General features: G+C 34.5%; 1 protein-coding gene across 1 annotated transcript; it reads left to right on the top strand.

The window, feature by feature from the left end:
* The first annotated feature begins 2420 nt into the window (after nucleotides 1–2420).
* LOC134665984 (uncharacterized) lies at nucleotides 2421–19294 on the top strand. The gene is made up of 7 exons (XM_063523044.1): nucleotides 2421–2719; nucleotides 2930–3151; nucleotides 3687–3824; nucleotides 4185–4404; nucleotides 4668–5129; nucleotides 11267–12384; nucleotides 19218–19294. The coding sequence occupies exons 1-6, from the start codon at nucleotides 2471–2473 to the stop codon at nucleotides 11332–11334; spliced, it is 1359 nt and encodes a 452-aa protein (XP_063379114.1). The 5' UTR covers nucleotides 2421–2470; the 3' UTR covers nucleotides 11335–12384; nucleotides 19218–19294.
* The last annotated feature ends 1032 nt before the right edge of the window (nucleotides 19295–20326 follow it).

The raw sequence follows: 20326 nt of genomic DNA, 5'->3' as shown, positions 1-20326 counted from the left end.
CTTACGTACGAATTTACTAGTGCGACAAAGAGGCAACATGTTGCTCTCAGGACAGTGGGGGAATTACAGTCTTTGCCGCCTTAAGCCCCAAGGCACTAGCCGCCTCTTTCTCAGCACCCATCATATAGACTGCCGCCCAAAATATCTGGCCGCGCTAGGCCCGGGCCTACTACGGGCCGAGTACGGGCTTAGGGCAAATCCGCCACTGCCTCAGGGTCGCGTGGGTCCGCTACGCCCGTTTGCTATAGCTTTTAACGGGGACGCTTGTCATTGGAGCATAGACACCGAAGTTTGCAAATTGCGAGCATCTTTCTCTGTCATTGTAATTACTCCTTTATAGGAGAGAAAGATGCCCGTAATTTGCGAACTTCGGTGTTTACGGTGCTAGGCCATCTGTGCGAAAAGACAAGAGTCGTGAAATGTAAGAAACTATTGTGATGTGCCGTTCCTAGTTAATTTTTCAAAGAGGGTAAATTCCCAGTAACGTTTCTGGTATCGTCCCAAAAGTCAGTAAATTACGTTAAAGTTCTATTTTTCTTTTATTATCAATGTGTTTTTTTATTATTATAACAATACATAAATGTGTCTGTAATGTTTACTGACTTTGAATTTCAATCTTGCAATTATTTATTCTGTATTGGCTCTCATTTCACCAATTTAAACATGCCGAATTAAATACATACCTATTTATATAAACTTACTTAAGTACGTAATAAGAATTGTGTAACACTGACTCTCATCGTGCCGACATCATAGTCACCCTAATGAGTTTGACAATGTTGTATTGTATTTTTATCGCAAAATGTAATAATTGTGGCTTCCTCGTGAAACAATATTCCACAATTAGAAATTCTTTCACCTCCACAACCTTTAACGCAACATTTATTCACCATTTTTAAGAAATTTTGCATTCACGTGTTTTCATAACATGTCACCATGTTAGGGATACCAATTAACATTCAAAGTTTCTACAATGTCTACCATACCAAATTTCATGTTTTTTTTAGTTAATAATATTGACATCATAATTATTTACAAGTTTCTTAAAAGATATCAGAACTTTACTCTGAATAAAGCACATTAATAATATAAGAAGATATTTAATTTCAGTAGTATATTGAAATGAATACTACCACAATCGTATATTTTTAACATTGGCAACATGTGCGAGTGAGACACCGCGACCCACCTTTGCTATCTCATGTGGACCGTTTTCTCTACTCTGGTACGAACGTCTTTCTGGCTCGGTGATAAAGTTTAATTTAGTATGGCAAAAAAAGTGACAGTGCAGTCCATCTTATAAGTCCATGGTATCGGTATGAATCATTACTGAAGTTTATTTTGTTTTTTACTATTTTTAGATCCACCAAACGTGCCTAGTATTTTCATTAAATGTCCAAAGACAAGCACTGAGCGGTGAAAAGTGTACCTTAAACACTTCAGATCTATTTGAGTACATTACTAAAACGCTATTGAAGATATATGAACTCGAATGACAAATGATATCCTTTTTCGCCGGATATCCACAAACCACAAACCGAACATATGTGACATATGTCAGTAAACTAAACAAACGTCATTTCAAAAAATAAACTATTAGAATCATAGACATAATATATATATAGACGTAGTCTCAGCGAGCTGTCACTGTTGCCACTTTTGTTTAGTGTACGATTAACAATGAGGCCCACGTTGCTGTAGCCATGTCGATAAAGTCATATCGATAAACTATCGACATTTCTTGCAATTTTAATTTTACTTCAAAAGCCCGCTCCACACTCGTGCGCGAATCGCGGCGCGAAGCCGCAAACGCGAGTCTGGAGTCGATTTCGCATATCAGCGAACTAGATTCCACACTCGCGTTCGCGGCTTCGCCCGCGATTCACGCGCATAGTCTGGAGGGGGCTAAAGGCTTAACGATACCTAAAATGACCAAAAACGCTTTTATTCTTTATTGTGGTTATCAGATCACAATTTTATAGTCACGCCCCAGCAGGGAACCAAGGGAAAGTTCAGATATTTAATTAAAATACATAAATACCTCCTAAAATAGGTGTTCCGCAATAATTGAATTATATTATTATATTATAATATATTCATTATCCATTAGCATTTCAATAATGTTTATGTTTAACGAAGATATTGAAGCTTCAATTAATCGCTATTTCGTTCCGCTGTGTAGCGTTTATCGATATATAACATGATTAAAATCGACTTTTCACATCCCTAAAAGAGCACACATATACGCTTTTACGCACACATACACAGGGTGGGCGCATCTAGAAAGGCAACACTTGATTTGAAGTCCGCCTTGTCAACAGTATGGTTGTCCTTTTTTGACAAACGGCATTTTAAAAGAGCGAGGTGAGAGAAATGATACTAGTTGCTGCGTCGTGAAAGAGAACAGAAAAGGTTGGGCCCTTGATTAGAATAGTATCAATATCCATCGCATGTAATCTTATAATTAAAAATGATGTTAACATTGTTGTTAGCGATGTGTATGTGTTGTTACCCACTTGAAACTATACAACAAGAGGGACCGGACCCTTGGCACAATAACAATGACGCAATACTTCAACAAAAGGAGAATATTGATGTTACACCTGATCTGAGGATGCCTTTGCCTCAGGTTAGGACTACAGAAACCGCAAGTACAGGGATGAGAGACTGGTTCTTTAAACGAATGCTAGCCATTATATTAAAAGGAGGACAATATAAAGTAAGTTACTTTTCTGTTGAAGTACTATGTACTGAACACTGCAAAAAGACTTCTGGAATATTAAACTTATCACTTTTCTGTTTATTGTTCTGTTTGACGGCATAGCGTACTTAACGTTTAGGTTTGACTCTGTTTACATTCTTTATTTGGCCTCAAAGTAAGTTTTTGTTGCCATACATTATTTTCAAATTTGGATTTTAATTTTTACAGAAAAACGAAGACAACTCAGTTGAAGTTGCTGTTCAAATGCGATTTGACGAGAGTCAATGGACCACTTTAAATGATTACCTCAATCCAAATGTAGCTCTGTCTGAGGAAATATTCCGTCGCTCAGTGGGATATGTGGAGAATGCCATTTACAAGCCTAGTGTTTCAGAGAGAATAGTTATGGTGTGGAATGATTACATCCAATTTTATTTGGTGGAATATAAGGTAATATTATGGCCTTCTAGATTTCTAACCAACTTATTTTGTAGATCCTTGATACACATTAAAATCATGTTGTTAAACGTCTGATATATTTTTACATTGCCTGAAAATATTAAAGCTGCATTTGTTAATTTCCACTTAATTTATACTTATAATGCCAACATAGGTACAGTCACCTGTAATAATATGTTACTCTTTGAAGGCCATAAAAATATGTGGCGGCACTCTCTTATGGCCTTATGCATGTAATATATTATTGCATGTGACTGTACTACTGTATTTTCTTCTTTCTTTCTTTCTTTCTACTAAGAAATTTTAAAAGTTTAGTTAAATAGATATAAGTAAGTAGTACTGTACATAACTAACAAATACGGACTGTAATTTTGGTCTGAAATAAATATATATTGATTGATTGATTGATAAATGACCTTTATTGGATCACACCTCATTCATTGGATCCCATGATCATCAGAAAAGGTAGCTATATGTTTGACCATAGTATTATTTATTTTTTTAATTATTGTGTTTAATGTTTCAGATGGAAATCACAATGGCATTTGGAATATTAGCAGCTGCCAGTGCAATGATGTGGCTGTGGAATCATATGTCCCATAAACACTTCAAGATTATTGCTTTCATTGCACTATATTTATATGAAGTATTTGTTTCATACAAAGTAAGTTACCTATCCTATTTTTGTTCTGTCTCCTAGGTAAAATACTACACTAACTGATTTTCGAATTTCATGTTTTTTTGTTTTTGGTATTTTATGATCAGTTTTTTGGTTGAAGAGGACTTCTTCCAAAATAACAAAAAATACAATAAGAGACATTTATAAAAATTTAGGGATAAAATATCCCTAGAAGTCCTAATAAATGTTTCTACAAAAGTGAGGTGATTTCCATAAACTAAATGTTTAGGAACTAAAATTAATACTGTGGTTGACACTTTAAAAACAAAACAAAAAAACGTAGTTTGGAATAGTGACCCAGGAGACATTATCCACCAGAAATATTTGATGATGATTTCATTGCAGGAGGCTGAGCAACACGAATTTGACCGTTACATGTCAGCAATTAATAAATGTAAATGGTATTTCTGGTCATCCACCTGTGATGTGCCACCTCCCGACCCTATCAAGTTCTTGAAATATATGAACCCCTTGAAAATAGGTGTGAGGATGTTTACTACAATTATATCTGAACCCATGATCACTATAAGTGCTACAGTGCAGACAATAATTCATGGGATAACAGGTAATAATTCAAATATTAAAGAAATATTTTTCATACATATATACATATGTACTGATCTTAATCACAATTTGATTGTTCTCCCAATAATAACTTGCTATTGAATATGTTACCCAATGGACAAATTCAAAACGTATAATTAATGTCCACTGAGTCACACTGAACATTTAAAAGTAATAGCCAATCAGTTAATACATTTTTGATTGAATACAAATAAAATACAGCTTGAACTAATTTTAATAATGTTAGTTTTCTTTTGTTTTCAGATGGCATGTGGTTTCCCCTGAATGTGATAATGACAGGTTTATTAACTGTGGCTTTTACTGTTATATTAGTTGTTCTTCTTGTGATGATAGTATTTACCTATATACTTAACATTCCCTTTAATCTTAGTTTTCTATGTGGTTTGTTTAGCATTGGCGTGAATGAAAAACGTGATAGGACTAATACAAGTAACGTATGCGGTAATCAAATACCTAGCATAGATGGTGGCGGAGATCGGATAAGCAGCGCCACTCTAGATAGGATATTAGATGTATGCACGCGGGCACTTACTAGTGCACAAATTAATAATACAAGTTCTACTCAAATCCCACGAATCCAGGCTACAAGACCTCTTCATATTAGTAATGGAACAGTACCAACAACTTCTTTAAAGAGGTCTTCTAGCACTGGACGTTTGCAAGAGTATAAATCTTACGATCATGACTTTGAACTGCCTGGTAGACGTGAGCGCCGGTCGAATAAAATCGGGCGGCGGCGCGCCACGAAAAAATCCACGGCGGCGGCGTAACGCCGGCGGCGTGGAATTTTCAACTTTTCAATATACGTATAATGAGAAACCAAGATTAACTCTTCAATCAACACTGGAAAAATCTCAAAAAAACTGTGTTACATCGTTTTTTTGGTTTATTGTAGAAATATCATGAAAATAACATATGTCAGTATGTTGGACGTTACCAGGATAGGTGTAAATAATAAGTTTTTGGCAAAAAATTCATTTTTGGTACAAGCTTTTATCGCCGACTTTATTTTTTTTCCACAGGCAACTAAGACAGAGGAGACAATTCTAAAAACCCAATTAGGTTTCGTTGTTTTATCACCGAGTTCCTGTGGCCACCTCCGGTCTTCATCATCAGATCAGCTCGATGACACCATAATATTGCATTGTCACCCCACTTACGTATGTATGCAAAATTTCAGCTCAATCGGAAACCGGGAAGTGGATAAAATTTAACTTGCAAGATTTGATTACACACAGACAGACAGACAGACAGACAACGGTCAGGTGAAAGTAAATAAAAGCTTGTAAAAAAAGATACGCCGCGTAATGAAAAGACGTCCAGTATTTTGGACGTTGCCGAGTATAGACTACCTACTTCATGTCCATTATGCATAAGGTTTTTTTTAGTCCAATTCATGTTTTTTAAAATAAATATAGAATAATTGCATTTTTAATTAGAAATACATTTACCGATAATGTCATGAATTATGTAATGAATTGAAGTAAAACCTATTACATATTTTTATATTTTTGGAATAAATTTATAGCTCGTAGGTGGTAAAATTTTATCAGTCATTGACGTCATTTATTTAACATTAAATCAAACAGCGGGTTATCCTAGGAAGCAGTAACATCTAAGCAATGGTTTTTACAATAATGCATGCACTTTTATCAAATTTTTCCTAACAAATTTCGCAAATGAAATCGGGTCTGTCTCTTGATGAAAACAAATCCACACACAAACAGGAAACAAACACACACACACACACACACACACCACATCCACAGGGAAATATCCATAAAAACATTTTTTTATCTATTTGGTTCATTACATAATACGTCAAGTAATGACTTTTTAAAATGTTTTGAAACACCTAACATCCCTCTATTTAATTTATTTACCACAAAAACTACCAGAAAATTTAATAATTTTACTCTTCGCATACTTGGCAACGTCTAACATATTGGACTTAGCAAAAGTGCCGTGTTGTCGATTACAACGGGCAAAATAATGGACATTACACTTTTTACACTTGTTTTACCCATACACAAAAAACATTTTTATGTAAATCATATTGCCACGTAATAAACAGACCAGTTAGTAACCTATTACACGTTTTATTTTAACGCTGCTTAATACTGCCATATACAAAAAATAATGAAATACGGGTAAAATGTGAGTCTGTCGGATGCTTCCTTGCAAGTTCTGCGTTCTGTAGGACTTTGACAAAAAGATTATGTTCACACTGGTTCCCAATATGTTTTTATACACTCATACTTAAAAATGACATATCATCCAAGTAGTATTAGTAGTAGTTTCCTGGTAGTGTAAGTACGCTACCAGAGGAAAGTAACGCTATGCTTTAATATTTGGTGCAGAAATTTTTCTTGGGATGTCCATTATAGTGGACGTTATCGATTTAAGGGTTAAAATAAATCAAGCAATGAATTTGAAAAAAACGGAACAGTCGGAACGCTAAAGCTAGGCACGTCGCACGCGCTTTATGTCCATTGATTTTAAATTTGTACTCTTGCGGGCTTTGTCTCGGCGCGAATTTTAAACTACTAGTCCGGGAGCCGGCTGCATGAAACAAACCTCATCAAAAAATAGAATATACCTACCCTGTAGAGGTACCTGACATTTAGTACCTTCCAACGCACTTGGTCGGCCTAGGCTTAACCTGGCAGATTTTGTACAAATGGCAAAAACGTTGGACAAAAATTCATCAAAAAAAACCTCATCGAAAAATAGAATGAAACTTGTATGGTAGGATACCTGACCTTGAGGACAGTAAAAAAAAAGTGGTCGGCCTCACCTTAGCCTGGCAGTTTTTGCAGTCCGACCAGATTTATTGGGTCACGTGAGAGCTACAATTTACTTCATCGAAAAATAGAATGAAACAAACGGATTATAATAGCTAAAATAAGCCTGTTGACGTATGTCTTGGTCGGCCTCACCTTAACCTGGCAGTTTTTGCAGTCCGACCAGATTTATAAAAAAATCATCAAATTTTTTTTATCGATAAATCGTATGAAACTTGTATGGTACGATAGCTGCCTTTGAGGACAGTAAAAAAAAAATGGTCGGCCAAATCCTGTGTTTGCAGGTTCCTGTGTCCGACCAATTTTGTGGTACCACGTGAGAGCTACAATTTACCTCATCGAAAAATAGAATGAAACAAACGGATTATAATAGCTAAAATAAGCCTATTGACGTATGTCTTGGTCGGCCTCACCTTAACCTGGCAGTTTTTGCAGTCCGACCAAATTTATGAAAAAATCATCAAATTTTTTTTATCGAAAAATCGTATGAAACTTGTATGGTACGATAGCTGCCTTTGAGGACAGTAATAAAAAAATGGTCGGCCAAATCCTGTGTTTGCAGGTTCCTGTGTCCGACCAATTTTGTGGTACCACGTGAGAGCTACAATTTACCTCATCGAAAAATAGAATGAAACAAACGGATTATAATAGCATAAATAAGCCTGTTGACGTATGTCTTGGTCGGCCTCACCTTAACCTGGCAGTTTTTGCAGTCCGACCAGATTTATAAAAAAATCATCAAAAAATTTTTATCGAAAAATCGTATGAAACTTGTATGGTACGATAGCTGCCTTTGAGGACAGTAAAAAAAAGTGGTCGGCCAAATCCTGTGTTGGCAGGTTCCTGTGTCCGACCAATTTTGTGGTACCACGTAAGAGCTACAATTTACCTCATCGAAAAATAGAATGAAACAAACTGATTATAATAGCTAAAATAAGCCTGTTGACGTATGTCTTGGTCGGCCTCACCTTAACCTGGCAGTTTTTGCGGTCCGACAAAAAAATTTGGTTTTTTTTATATATATTTGATATATAAAAAAAAACCAAATTTTTTTTATCGAAAAATCGTATGAAACTTGTATGGTACGATAGCTGCCTTTGAGGACAGTAAAAAAAAATGGTCGGCCAAATCCTGTGTTGGCATGGTTCCTGTGTCCGACCAATTTTGTGGTACCACGTGAGAGCTACAATTTACCTCATCGAAAAATAGAATGAAACAAACGGATTATAATAGCTTAAATAAGCCTGTTGACGTATGTCTTGGTCGGCCTCACCTTAACCTGGCAGTTTTTGCAGTCCGACCAAATTTATGAAAAAAACATCAAATGTTTTTTATCGAAAAATTGTATGAAACTTGTATGGTACGATAGCTGCCTTTGAGGACAGTAAAAAAAAAGTGGTCGGCCAAATCCTGTGTTGGCAGGTTCCTGTGTCCGACCAATTTTGTGGTACCACGTAAGAGCTACAATTTACCTCATCGAAAAATAGAATGAAACAAACGGATTATAATAGCTAAAATAAGCCTGTTGACGTATGTCTTGGTCGGCCTCACCTTAACCTGGCAGTTTTTGCAGTCCGACCAAATTTATAAAAAAAATCATCAAATTTTTTTTATCGAAAAATTGTATGAAACTTGTATGGTACGATAGCTGCCTTTGAGGACAGTAAAAAAAAATGGTCGGCCAAATCCTGTGTTGGCAGGTTCCTGTCTCCAACCAATTTTGTGGTACCACGTGAGAGTTACAATTTACCACATCGAAAAATAGAATGAAACAAACGGATTATAATAGCTAAAATAACCCTGTTGACGTATGGCTTGTTACGGGCGGCTTTCATAAATTCAATGTGGCAGTGTGCGGCAGAATCCACTTGCATCAAATTTGATACAACACATTGTGGCTGGACATTAAGAGATGAAATGTATAAGATCAAATGGTTTGAAGGACACATAACGCCTTTGCGAGTCGAAGAAATAACAATAAGATAATCACTTAATATATGTGAGGTTATCTTGTGTATTTTTATTTATTTATATTTATTGAGAAGTTCAACAGCGTTTACATTAAATAATATACAAAAAACATGAGAACTTATAGCATAGCCAATAACAGAACTTCCTGTAATTTATACATAATAAAAAATCATCTGTGGGTAGACTTGTGACTTGTGCTGTACAAGAATCGTAAATATAACTTAATTTGTAAGTCTTTAAGGTACAAGGAAAATTAGAAAAAATTAATAATAACTGTAAAACTGGAAAAAAAATCCTAAAATAGTAGGTATAGCTCTAATTTTGCGTAAACAATAAATAAAAAATAGTAAAATAAAAATACATACAGTACCTACATAAACGAGCGAATCTATTAGTTTGTATGCATTTATTGGAATTTATGTGTTCGTGTGTGTGTGTGTGTGTGTGTGTGTGTGTGTGTGTGTGTGTGTGTGTGTGTGTGTGTGTGTGTGTGTGTGTGTGTGTGTGTGTGTGAGTGTGTGCGTGACTACCAGGAAAGTTGCTTTGCAATTTGTGATTTGAAAACACGTCTGGAGGAGAAGAAAGGGTCAATGTTTTGGAACGATTTATTATAGGTACGTGCGATTCTACTCAGAATTTAATACAATAGAATTTTGGCCATAATTGGTACGATGACAGGGAATATGGAATAGTGTGGTGTGACGAGTTCGGCGCGTGGGAGCGCGGAGCCCTAACTGTGACAGCAATCCAACGCAGTCTAGATGCCCGTTGAGAACATCGTGGAGGAACATTTTACCATTTATTTAAATTTTGGAAGTCACGTGCAGTTTTTCCTCTTATATTACAAGTGTTCGATTGAAAACTAAGCTTTGGTGTATACCTGGATCACCTGCACGTACAAGAAGGCGTTTCATATAAGCCCGCCCATCAGATAGGTACACAAAGTCATGATGCGTATGGAATACAGCATGTGTGGTCCTATTCTAGCTGTCACGTGGTATCACAAATTTGGCCGGACTGCAAAATCTGCCAGGTTAAGGTGAGGCCGACCAAGACATACGTCAACAGGCTTATTTAAGCTATTATAATCCGTTTGTTTCATTCTATTTTTCGATGAGGTAAATTGTAGCTCTCACGTGGTACCACAAAATTGGTCGGACACAGGAACCTGCAAACACAGGATTTGGCCGACCATTTTTTTATTACTGTCCTCAAAGGCAGCTATCGTACCATACAAGTTTCATACGATTTATCGATAAAAATTTTTTGATGATTTTTTTATAAATTTGGCCGGACTGCAAAATCTGCCAGGTTAAGGTGAGGCCGACCAAGACATACGTCAACAGGCTTATTTAAGCTATTATAATCCGTTTGTTTCATTCTATTTTTCGATGAGGTAAATTGTAGCTCTCACGTGGTACCACAAAATTGGTCGGACACAGGAACCTGCAAACACAGGATTTGGCCGACCATTTTTTTTTTACTGTCCTCAAAGGCAGCTATCGTACCATACAAGTTTCATACGATTTATCGATAAAAATTTTTTGATGATTTTTTTATAAATCTGGTCGGACTGCAAAAACTGCCAGGTTAAGGTGAGGCCGACCAAGACATACGTCAACAGGCTTATTTTAGCTATTATAATCCGTTTGTTTCATTCTATTTTTCGATGAGGTAAATTGTAGCTCTCACGTGACCCAATAAATCTGGTCGGACTGCAAAAACTGCCAGGCTAAGGTGAGGCCGACCACTTTTTTTTTACTGTCCTCAAGGTCAGGTATCCTACCATACAAGTTTCATTCTATTTTTCGATGAGGTTTTTTTTGATGAATTTTTGTCCAACGTTTTTGCCATTTGTACAAAATCTGCCAGGTTAAGCCTAGGCCGACCAAGTGCGTTGGAATCTACTAAATGTCAGGTACCTCTACAGGGTAGGTATATTCTATTTTTTGATGAGGTTTGTTTCATGCAGCCGGCTCCCGGACTATACCGGCGGCGGCGGCGGCGCGCTGACTCCTTATGGCGGCGGCGCGCCGCGGCGGCGCGCACGTCTACTGCCTGTAATAGATTCTGTAGTTAGAAAAAGAAATCACGGGAAGACAAGATTAAATAATGGCAGTGGTGATGCCTTTTAAAATATATGGACCTAAATGAGTAGAACTAAAAGTTATGTGGGAATCAAATTCCGTTTGATATTATATTATACACAGGGCCGTAGGAGACAGGGTGGAAATAGCATCAACTAGTAAAAAATGTAGACTGAAAAAAAAAGTACCGGATCATAAGAAATCAAGTAGTGGGTAACAGTGTTTTATTCCACCATGTAACAGAGACCCTAGTCTAGCTACGGCCCTGTTTTGTAGAATAAGGCAGATATAATAAAATTATGTTCGACTAACTGTGATATTTTTTAATTAAAATTGATACGTTATTTATGTTAGCTTTTTACCAGTGTTATGTAAATAATGACTAGGTTTATTTTTGAATGAAATGTATATAAAGTTAATAAGGTACCTACACTATTTGCATTTATATTTGTAATTGAATTTTTACTGAAAATAGCTAGGAGGCTATGGTGCTAAGGCGCGTACAGATTGAGATCTAGCGAATGTGCGGTTTGCGCCTTGCGTGCGTCATCCATGCGCGCATCGCTCGGTTTTGCGCGCCTTATTAACGCAACTCGTGTTACCGCCACAGGGGCTGGTAGCTCGGATAAAAGGAGATAATTGTATCATGTGAGCGAGCGTCGCGCCACGACGCAGGAGCTGGAGGCCAATTCGAACGTACACTATCAAAATGATATCTAATATCATGTAATTACCAAAAAAAAAATGTATCATGTTATGTAATTTAGTTATCATGCGCGCGTGCATTTTGCTCGGACTTGTCCGTACCTACACGAATTAGCGCGAGCGAGACGCACGGGCGAAAGAGAACAAAATGACATCATTTGCATATCATTTTGAAATGTAAGCTTGATTTTCCTCTTGCACGGAATCGAACGTACCACGTAATGCAGACCTACCGAGATTCTAACGTTGTCAACTACTGACTTAATTAACAGGAAAAAAACTGCATGCACTATTTCAGATGAAATTTAATAACTTTCCTATCAAAATATCTATTAGTTCTTTTTTTCATCCCTTTCATTTGGGTAATGTACTCTATGGCTAAACGAATGTTTGGTATGTTGGACTATTACCGGGTTGATGATGAAAACTATTACTTGTACCAATATTTTAACTTTATTCATTTGTTACAAACATAATAACAATCAGTTTACAATAAATTATTCAAGACGTCTTCACTCTAACTTGTCCGTACTCGAACTGGCCACTTTTCACTGAGGTACCCGCCTTTTATAATAATTCAACATGGCGGGAACCAGTGACAAGTATGAATCAATTGATACTCTTTTATAAATTAATCATAACCAAAAGTAAGAATGATCAAAATATAAGCTATTAATAAATAATGATCCTTACAGCTCGGCCATCCTGTTCGAGGCGAGACCCTTCGCCAAACCTTAATATAAAATTGTTAAGATGATAAAAACAAAAGACCAATTTATGAAAATAATGAATTAAACTAAAATGTATACATTAAAACATACCAAGATTCACTGATCCAATATTACTATGTGAATGATATTTATGCACATAATATGCATATTAAATAATAATAAGCAACAAGAGAAAATAAAATTACAAACATGTAATACGATATCTACTATTAATAGGATTATAATTATAATGTGTATTATCGTTAATTATTAGGCATTAATAAAATGATAATTAATGATAATCAGGAAATATAATGATAATTAGGAAATAGGTGGCCGATACCAAAACATAATACATATTATTAATCGTTCAAATTATGGTTTTCGAAGAATTTTCACAAGTCTGTTATCAAGGTTGAAGAAACTATATGTCATCATAGCAACGAATGAATTTAATTAGTTCGACCTGCAGAAACATAATAAAATATTAAACAACAGAAAATTCATTATGTAATAGTAAGATTACGCAATCTAGCATTATTAAATTTTCTTTAACACTTGTTAAATTTCAATAACTATGCTCAAGAAATATAATATACGTACACAACACTATTCACTTTTACACGTAAATATTCAAACGCTATACACACTTCATCAACAGAAGATAGTTGCGTCACCGCGGGTTGCGCCGTCTGCCTAACCGACGCCACGTTCTCATTAACTGCAATGGTGCCACCGACCACGCTGATGCTGCGTAACACGGGGCACCGGATCTCGCGCCGCTACTAGCCGCAGCTTTGCTTGCCATGATGCCAGTATTCTAAGACTCTGCGGTGTAGTCAACGATCGTATTTCTGTGTAGAAGCACCTTAGTTCTGCTAAGGAACAGGAATGTCATCACCCTGGCCATCTCACCTAGGCACTCCTGGGTCGGAAGTGATTCCACACCCCGACCCTCTTACCTGGGCACTCCTGGGTGGTAATGGAATACCAAACCCTGGCCCTTTCACCTGGACGCTCCTGGGTCGTTCTGAAACTTTTAAGACTTTCTTTAGATATATGAAATTAAGACTTCCTTTTTTTTAAATTATTATTGAATGCATAAGACTCGTGGTTTTATTTCATTGATTTATTTTATTATTATTCATCTTTATATTTTAATCGTTATATCGATTTAAGCATGTTATGAATTTATTTTTCACGTTTCAAATATTTTAGTACATAAACGACATGAGTTGTATTAATTATTATTATATTTGCAATTAAAATAGTCCATAGTTCACTATATCATGTATTGTGCAGTAAAGTTTAATAATGAAAATAGGACATAAGTGTCACATCTCTATAAAGAATGCATGGTTCTGATTTTATATCTTCGGGCCCAGCCCGTAGTTGACATGAATGCAATCATAATTATGCCGAGATATAAAAACATCTTGATAATAATAATATAAGTGACAGATTATGTTTTTTTTTTTTGTTTGGGCTACAGATTATCTGATGATATAATATGTTGATTTAAAATAACACGTTTTAATTTCATAAACGTAATAAACACAAGTGCACACGATTAACAGTATTAGGTTATATGATAATTTCCTTTTAATTAAACTTTTGATATTACTTCGAACGTTACCTGTTGCCAACGATTTTTTTTTTAAAAGATATTTATGTCTGAACCCGTTTGAAGAGTTTAATTGATAAGAAATTAATCTTATTTTAGAGGTAGTTTTATTGTCCTTTAACCTACCTACCTACCTTTATATGAATGCGACCGACTAATCCTCATTTGAACTATTTACACGCCTTAGGTCATAAATATAGCCATTAAAGATCCATCAAGTAGGTATAAGAACATAAACTAAGTAGCCGTTAGGTTTTGTAAATTTAAATGAACGAATGAATAATTTTATCACAGAAGTTCATAACTTCATTAAGATAACAAATTCCTCATCACATAAAATGGATTTAAACATCAGACATAAACTAGTCAATTGATTATTCCAAATGAATGATGAATGTCTACATTGTGATTTATTTTAAAAAGTATTTTGTTATTATAACAGTCTTAGCGAATCTAGATCGAATAATATTCATGTTACCAAGTGACTAAGAAATATTATGTTTGTTTTTTTTTCAACAGGTTTTATCTGAACCAACAAGTTTATTATTGTAGTTGATACAAAATATTTAATTTCCAGCTATAGTCGTGTTTTTTTTAAACAAGTCTAATAGGTATTACGGTGCATTTTGTTATCCTAATTCGTTATTGCTTCGGACATATCTAAATAATTAATGGTAATACTAATTAAATCATATTCGACAATTAATGCATGTAATTATGTATGTATGCTTGGAGTATGTTTATTATTAAAATTATTCTGGCTTTACGAAAATAAGACTTATTAATAAATTAATTCGTTAGTCACAAGGAAAATATTATTATTGTTATAACTCACGTATAAAACCCTGGACACAATAAAGTGTGGGTATATAGAATACAGTTTATCTTGCATAATATTTATAATACCATTTTACTTTACTAGATCGAGATATTCGTAAATAATTAATGTGTGACAAATTAAGAACCGTTTTCTGAAGCCTCATTAAATAAAAACTATATATTTCATTTTTGTAACTTTATAACTTATATTGAAATTGACATTCAAATAAATGGGACTTTCTTATGAATTATTCATTATCGAAATATGTAAATTCACATATGCATAATAATCATGTTTAATAATAATCATGTTTAATTGTCAAGTAATATTGAACAGTTTGACAGTATATTAAAAGCGAAGCACCTTATCAATTATTATTTGATATATAAAAGTTTATAATAATGTTGGACTATGGTGATCGAAATAATGGAAAAATGACTTCCCGTGTAAATTTAAAAGCTTTACTCATGAATTAAAAATAAGAACCTTTTATTTCTTTTGCAGATAATTTACCGTATATTCCTCATTAATAACCATTGGTTTTATATATATTTTACATTATGAATGTCTAATCTCTATGGCTCACGCGCCCAGCTAAGTTCAAGTTAAACATTAAGACAACAGGTATCATTAATCTATGAGTGTATCGATGTCCATTACATGTAATTTTATATTTACGAACGAGCGATAATCGTTATTCCCTTTTATTAATCAAGTGTCGGTATCTAGAATTCCTTCGTCTCTTTTTTTAGTGAATATAAAAGTATTATTACTATCTTAGGATTTTACCAACTCGTGTATAACACACATAATATGATATTTCATACCGCTTTAATCTAAACTGCACTCAGATGACCACTCAACATATTAGTAATAGAGGTGTGAAATTTCTTTGCTTATTATTATTACTGTTGATTATGTTTTTATGATTAAATTATACTGATATATGGTTGACTAATTATTTTAAATTGTTGTAAATATATTTATGAAAGTTGGAACAAAAGTCTAGCGCATTCATCCACGCGCGTCAAAGTCTCACACGTTCATCCACGTGCGTTAAAGTCTCGCACGTTCATCCACGTGCCTTAAAGTCTCACACGTCCATCCACGTGCGTTACATATTGTGTATACCTACACAAACACATCGATTATCATGGCGCTTCCTATCTATTGATACTAGCGTCTGTACATACATCATCGATTCTTTATATGAAAACCACTCAACGTATAGCTATATATAGCTCTGACTACATATGACTCTACATATGACTCTACATATGACTCTACATATGACTCTACATATGACTCTACATATGACTCTACATATGACTCTACATATGACTCTACATATGACTCTACATATGACTCTACATATGACTCTACATATGACTCTACATATGACTCTACATATGACATATGACTCTACATATGACTCTACATAAGCGTAGTTTTAAGTTACAACTTTACACTTTTACAGTACTACACGCAACTTCAGAGATATCCACAGAATACACTATTATTCCAATTAAGGTCCTTTGTTTTTTTCATTTGGGTAAGTATGATTTACTACTATTACAAAAACAAACGAAAATAATAAAATGTAGCAAACGTTACTGTCAGATAAAACACTGCAATTATGAATATGATTTTACTTTAACGTCATTCAAAATATTCACATCCTATAAATAAAGGGGTAAATGAGTTTCTAAATGTTTAAAGTATGCGTACCTCGCAATCAAATATTATATCAAATAGTTAAGCATATCGATTTCCCATCGACCTCTTATTTCTCCATGATCATCATGGTAACACATAGATTTATATACATTGATTAAGTACTCGTGCCAAAATTACTGGCCCTTATAAGGTTGTTATGATGAAACTGATTACATTCGTTAGTCATAGAATTTAGGCGTGATGACATACAGTTATACAGTCTAAACAAAAGGTGACCGGTTATCAACTTGAATCCATTGAGATTCAAGTTCACGATATCTATATATATTAATTGATAAATTGACACAAAAAATACTTTAATGCTCAGCGCACAAAGTTACGAGTTACGTATCTTGAGGAGTGTGCAATAGAAAAACAATAAGATCATATTACATAAGTACATTCGTTAACGAGTTACTACTCGTATATTCAACAAACGACATACGCCCCATAACATGGAGATTTAATATAGATGTAGGTATGTCCATACCAGAGTTGGGCAAAATTAGTTAAATTAAAAAAAATGAGAATGGTAACGTTAGTTTTAATAACGGCAGCTTATTTTGTAAATTTATTATGAGTTTATCAATTAGCTTGAATTCGATATGACACACTTATGATTTTATCATCGACCACGGGTTTGAAATTATTTTAATTATTCGAGCAAATGGTTATCATGGTTATTCAAACGAATGTTTTAGTTGATACAGTTAAAATAAGGTTCGTTTTACGACCGCTACTTTACTCCTTATGAAATCATTTGACTAGGCTTTATTTTAGTTTAATCACAGATTGCAATTATAAGTGCCCAACTCTGATTCATACTATTATTACGTTTAACATCCAACATGTCATAGAGATGTTGTATTTCCATACAAGAGGGAGATAATTATAAATACGTGTTCTAGTCATTTAGCTTCATTGAGGCTTTTATAAGTAATGCTGCGTTGGGCAGCGTCGCTGAATGAAAACCGACATCAGCATAAAACCACTAGGTTAAAAAAAACATTAATAGCTAATAGCACTAGGTACACAAGTTACATAACATAACCCTGCATTATGGTTTCCAATTTGAACTTAGATCGACACGTCACTTTCTTTTAAATAATGTATCAATCTTGTCGGTATTGTGCGCATGGAATCCCAATATTATGAATAAACTTACATAGTGATCAGAAGAATTTTAAAGTGGAGTTCCGAAAGGTCATATATTATAATGCCCAACATTTTAATAAAAGCAATCTCTTAGATGCATTCGTAACAATACTAAGTTATACACTGACGCAAATCGCGTTTAAAAACTTCGTACTAGAGGCATTGCTAATACAAACGTATCAGGGGTTTACTTCAGAGGTATTCAATTGGCAAGATTTTATTTTTAGTTTACTCATCGGTTTCACGGTTACAAAGCCAGTGTATTCATACAATTTTAGTAACGCAAACTGACCTCAAAAGGTGCAGCAGATCGTAAATCTTAATGTACATAGAACAATATCCTACTGTAGTCCCCTACTACAGTTGTACTGTGCTATCTTGCTACGCAATAAAACTAAATAATGAGTCCTTAGCCTGAGTTTGATATAATCGATGTGGTACACCATCATACAATTGAGTTTGAAATTGATAAGATAGAAGCATTATAATGACATTTGATCTGATTTTCACTAACTCATATGTAATATTCAGAAACGCTTAAATGACAACTGTAGATTTTATATTCCGTATTTTTATTATAAGCGAGATTACCCGTCATCCGTTCGTACGTTCTTTCTACACATACATATACCAAAATTGAGCAAATCATCATCATTATCTTTAATGATACATACAGTATATTAATACAGACATTACGTTGACGGTAGGTTATCAAACCAATTTTATTTAAAATAAAAGGGAATAAAAAAAAAGAAATATAAAGAACTGACTTACCATAATTAAATACACTTTCCGGTAAACATAGTTTACTTACTGATACAAACGAATAAGAAAAGAAAACCTTACGTTCGTGCGGCGTGGACAAAAATCCTATCGATTTTTGTTGGATCCAACTTCTGAGTTGTTGGACTATTACCGGGTTGATGATGAAAACTATTACTTGTACCAATATTTTAACTTTATTCATTTGTTACAAACATAATAACAATCAGTTTACAATAAATTATTCAAGACGTCTTCACTCTAACTTGTCCGTACTCGAACTGGCCACTTGTCACTGAGGTACCCGCCTTTTATAATAATTCAACATGGCGGGAACCAGTGACAAGTATGAATCAATTGATACTCTTTTATAAATTAATCATAACCAAAAGTAAGAATGATCAAAATATAAGCTATTAATAAATAATGATCCTTACAGGTATAACTTGCTAATTCATTGTTTTAATGATATTTGTGTAAAACTTTTATATTTTAATAAAGTCCTAGTCAATTTAATTTTGTGTACTCATTTTACATTGAGCATTTTCACTACAGACACCAAAATCTCTGTTTACATCTTAGCTATGAGAATAGGTTTCAAACATGTTTCAAAAACCCGCCTTCTTAAAAGGATTGTGGCCCGATACAATTCATCGTTTGGTCTATTAACCTTTATTTTCTTAATGGATAAAGTTGTATACCTACGTATAGGCTATAGAGTGACGGCACCAATCATGGACATGTTAAGCGCACTAAATTAGAATTTCGTTTAAAATTGGGATGTTTTTTGACGATACAAAAATGGTGATTTTTTTTTCGGCACTTAAATACATGAGGAACATTTAAACAAAACCAAAAATTTTGTATGTTTAATACATAATTAATAAAAAATATATAAATTGAAATTTACGAAATCACCATTGATGGACATCAAAAATTCAGTAATGGACACCCAGTCATGGACATGGACCCAATTATGAACATCCATTAATGGACACTTTTGTATTGAACACATAAATGAAACAAATGATGTCACAAATCAACTTTTATTAACGCTATTTGAACTTTCATTTAGATTTCTAAGTTATACTATAAGAGTTTTAGTCCGGTTGCCGGCTGCATGAAACAAACCTGATCAAAAAATAGAATATACCTACCCTGTAGAGGTACCTGACATTTAGTACCTTCCAACGCACTTGGTCGGCCTAGGCTTAACCTGGCAGATTTTGTACAAATGGCAAAAACGTTGGACAAAAAAACACCAAAAAAATACCTCATCGAAAAATAGAATGAAACTTGTATGGTAGAATACCTGACTTTGGGGACAGTAAAAAAAAAGTGGTCGGCCTCACCTTAGCCTGGCAGTTTTTGCAGTCCGACCAGATTTATTGGACCACATGACAGCTACAATTTACCTCATCGAAAAATAGAATTGTTGACGTGTCTTGGTCGGCCTCACCTTAACCTGGCAGCTTTTGCAGTCCGACCAAATTTATAAAAAAAACATGAAAAAGACCTATCGAAAAATCGTATGAAACTTGTATGGTA

The sequence above is a fragment of the Cydia fagiglandana genome, chromosome 7 (assembly GCF_963556715.1).
Source record: "Cydia fagiglandana chromosome 7, ilCydFagi1.1, whole genome shotgun sequence".
Classification (NCBI taxonomy): Eukaryota; Metazoa; Arthropoda; class Insecta; order Lepidoptera; family Tortricidae; genus Cydia; species Cydia fagiglandana.
This window is presented reverse-complemented; position numbering and strand designations above follow the sequence as displayed.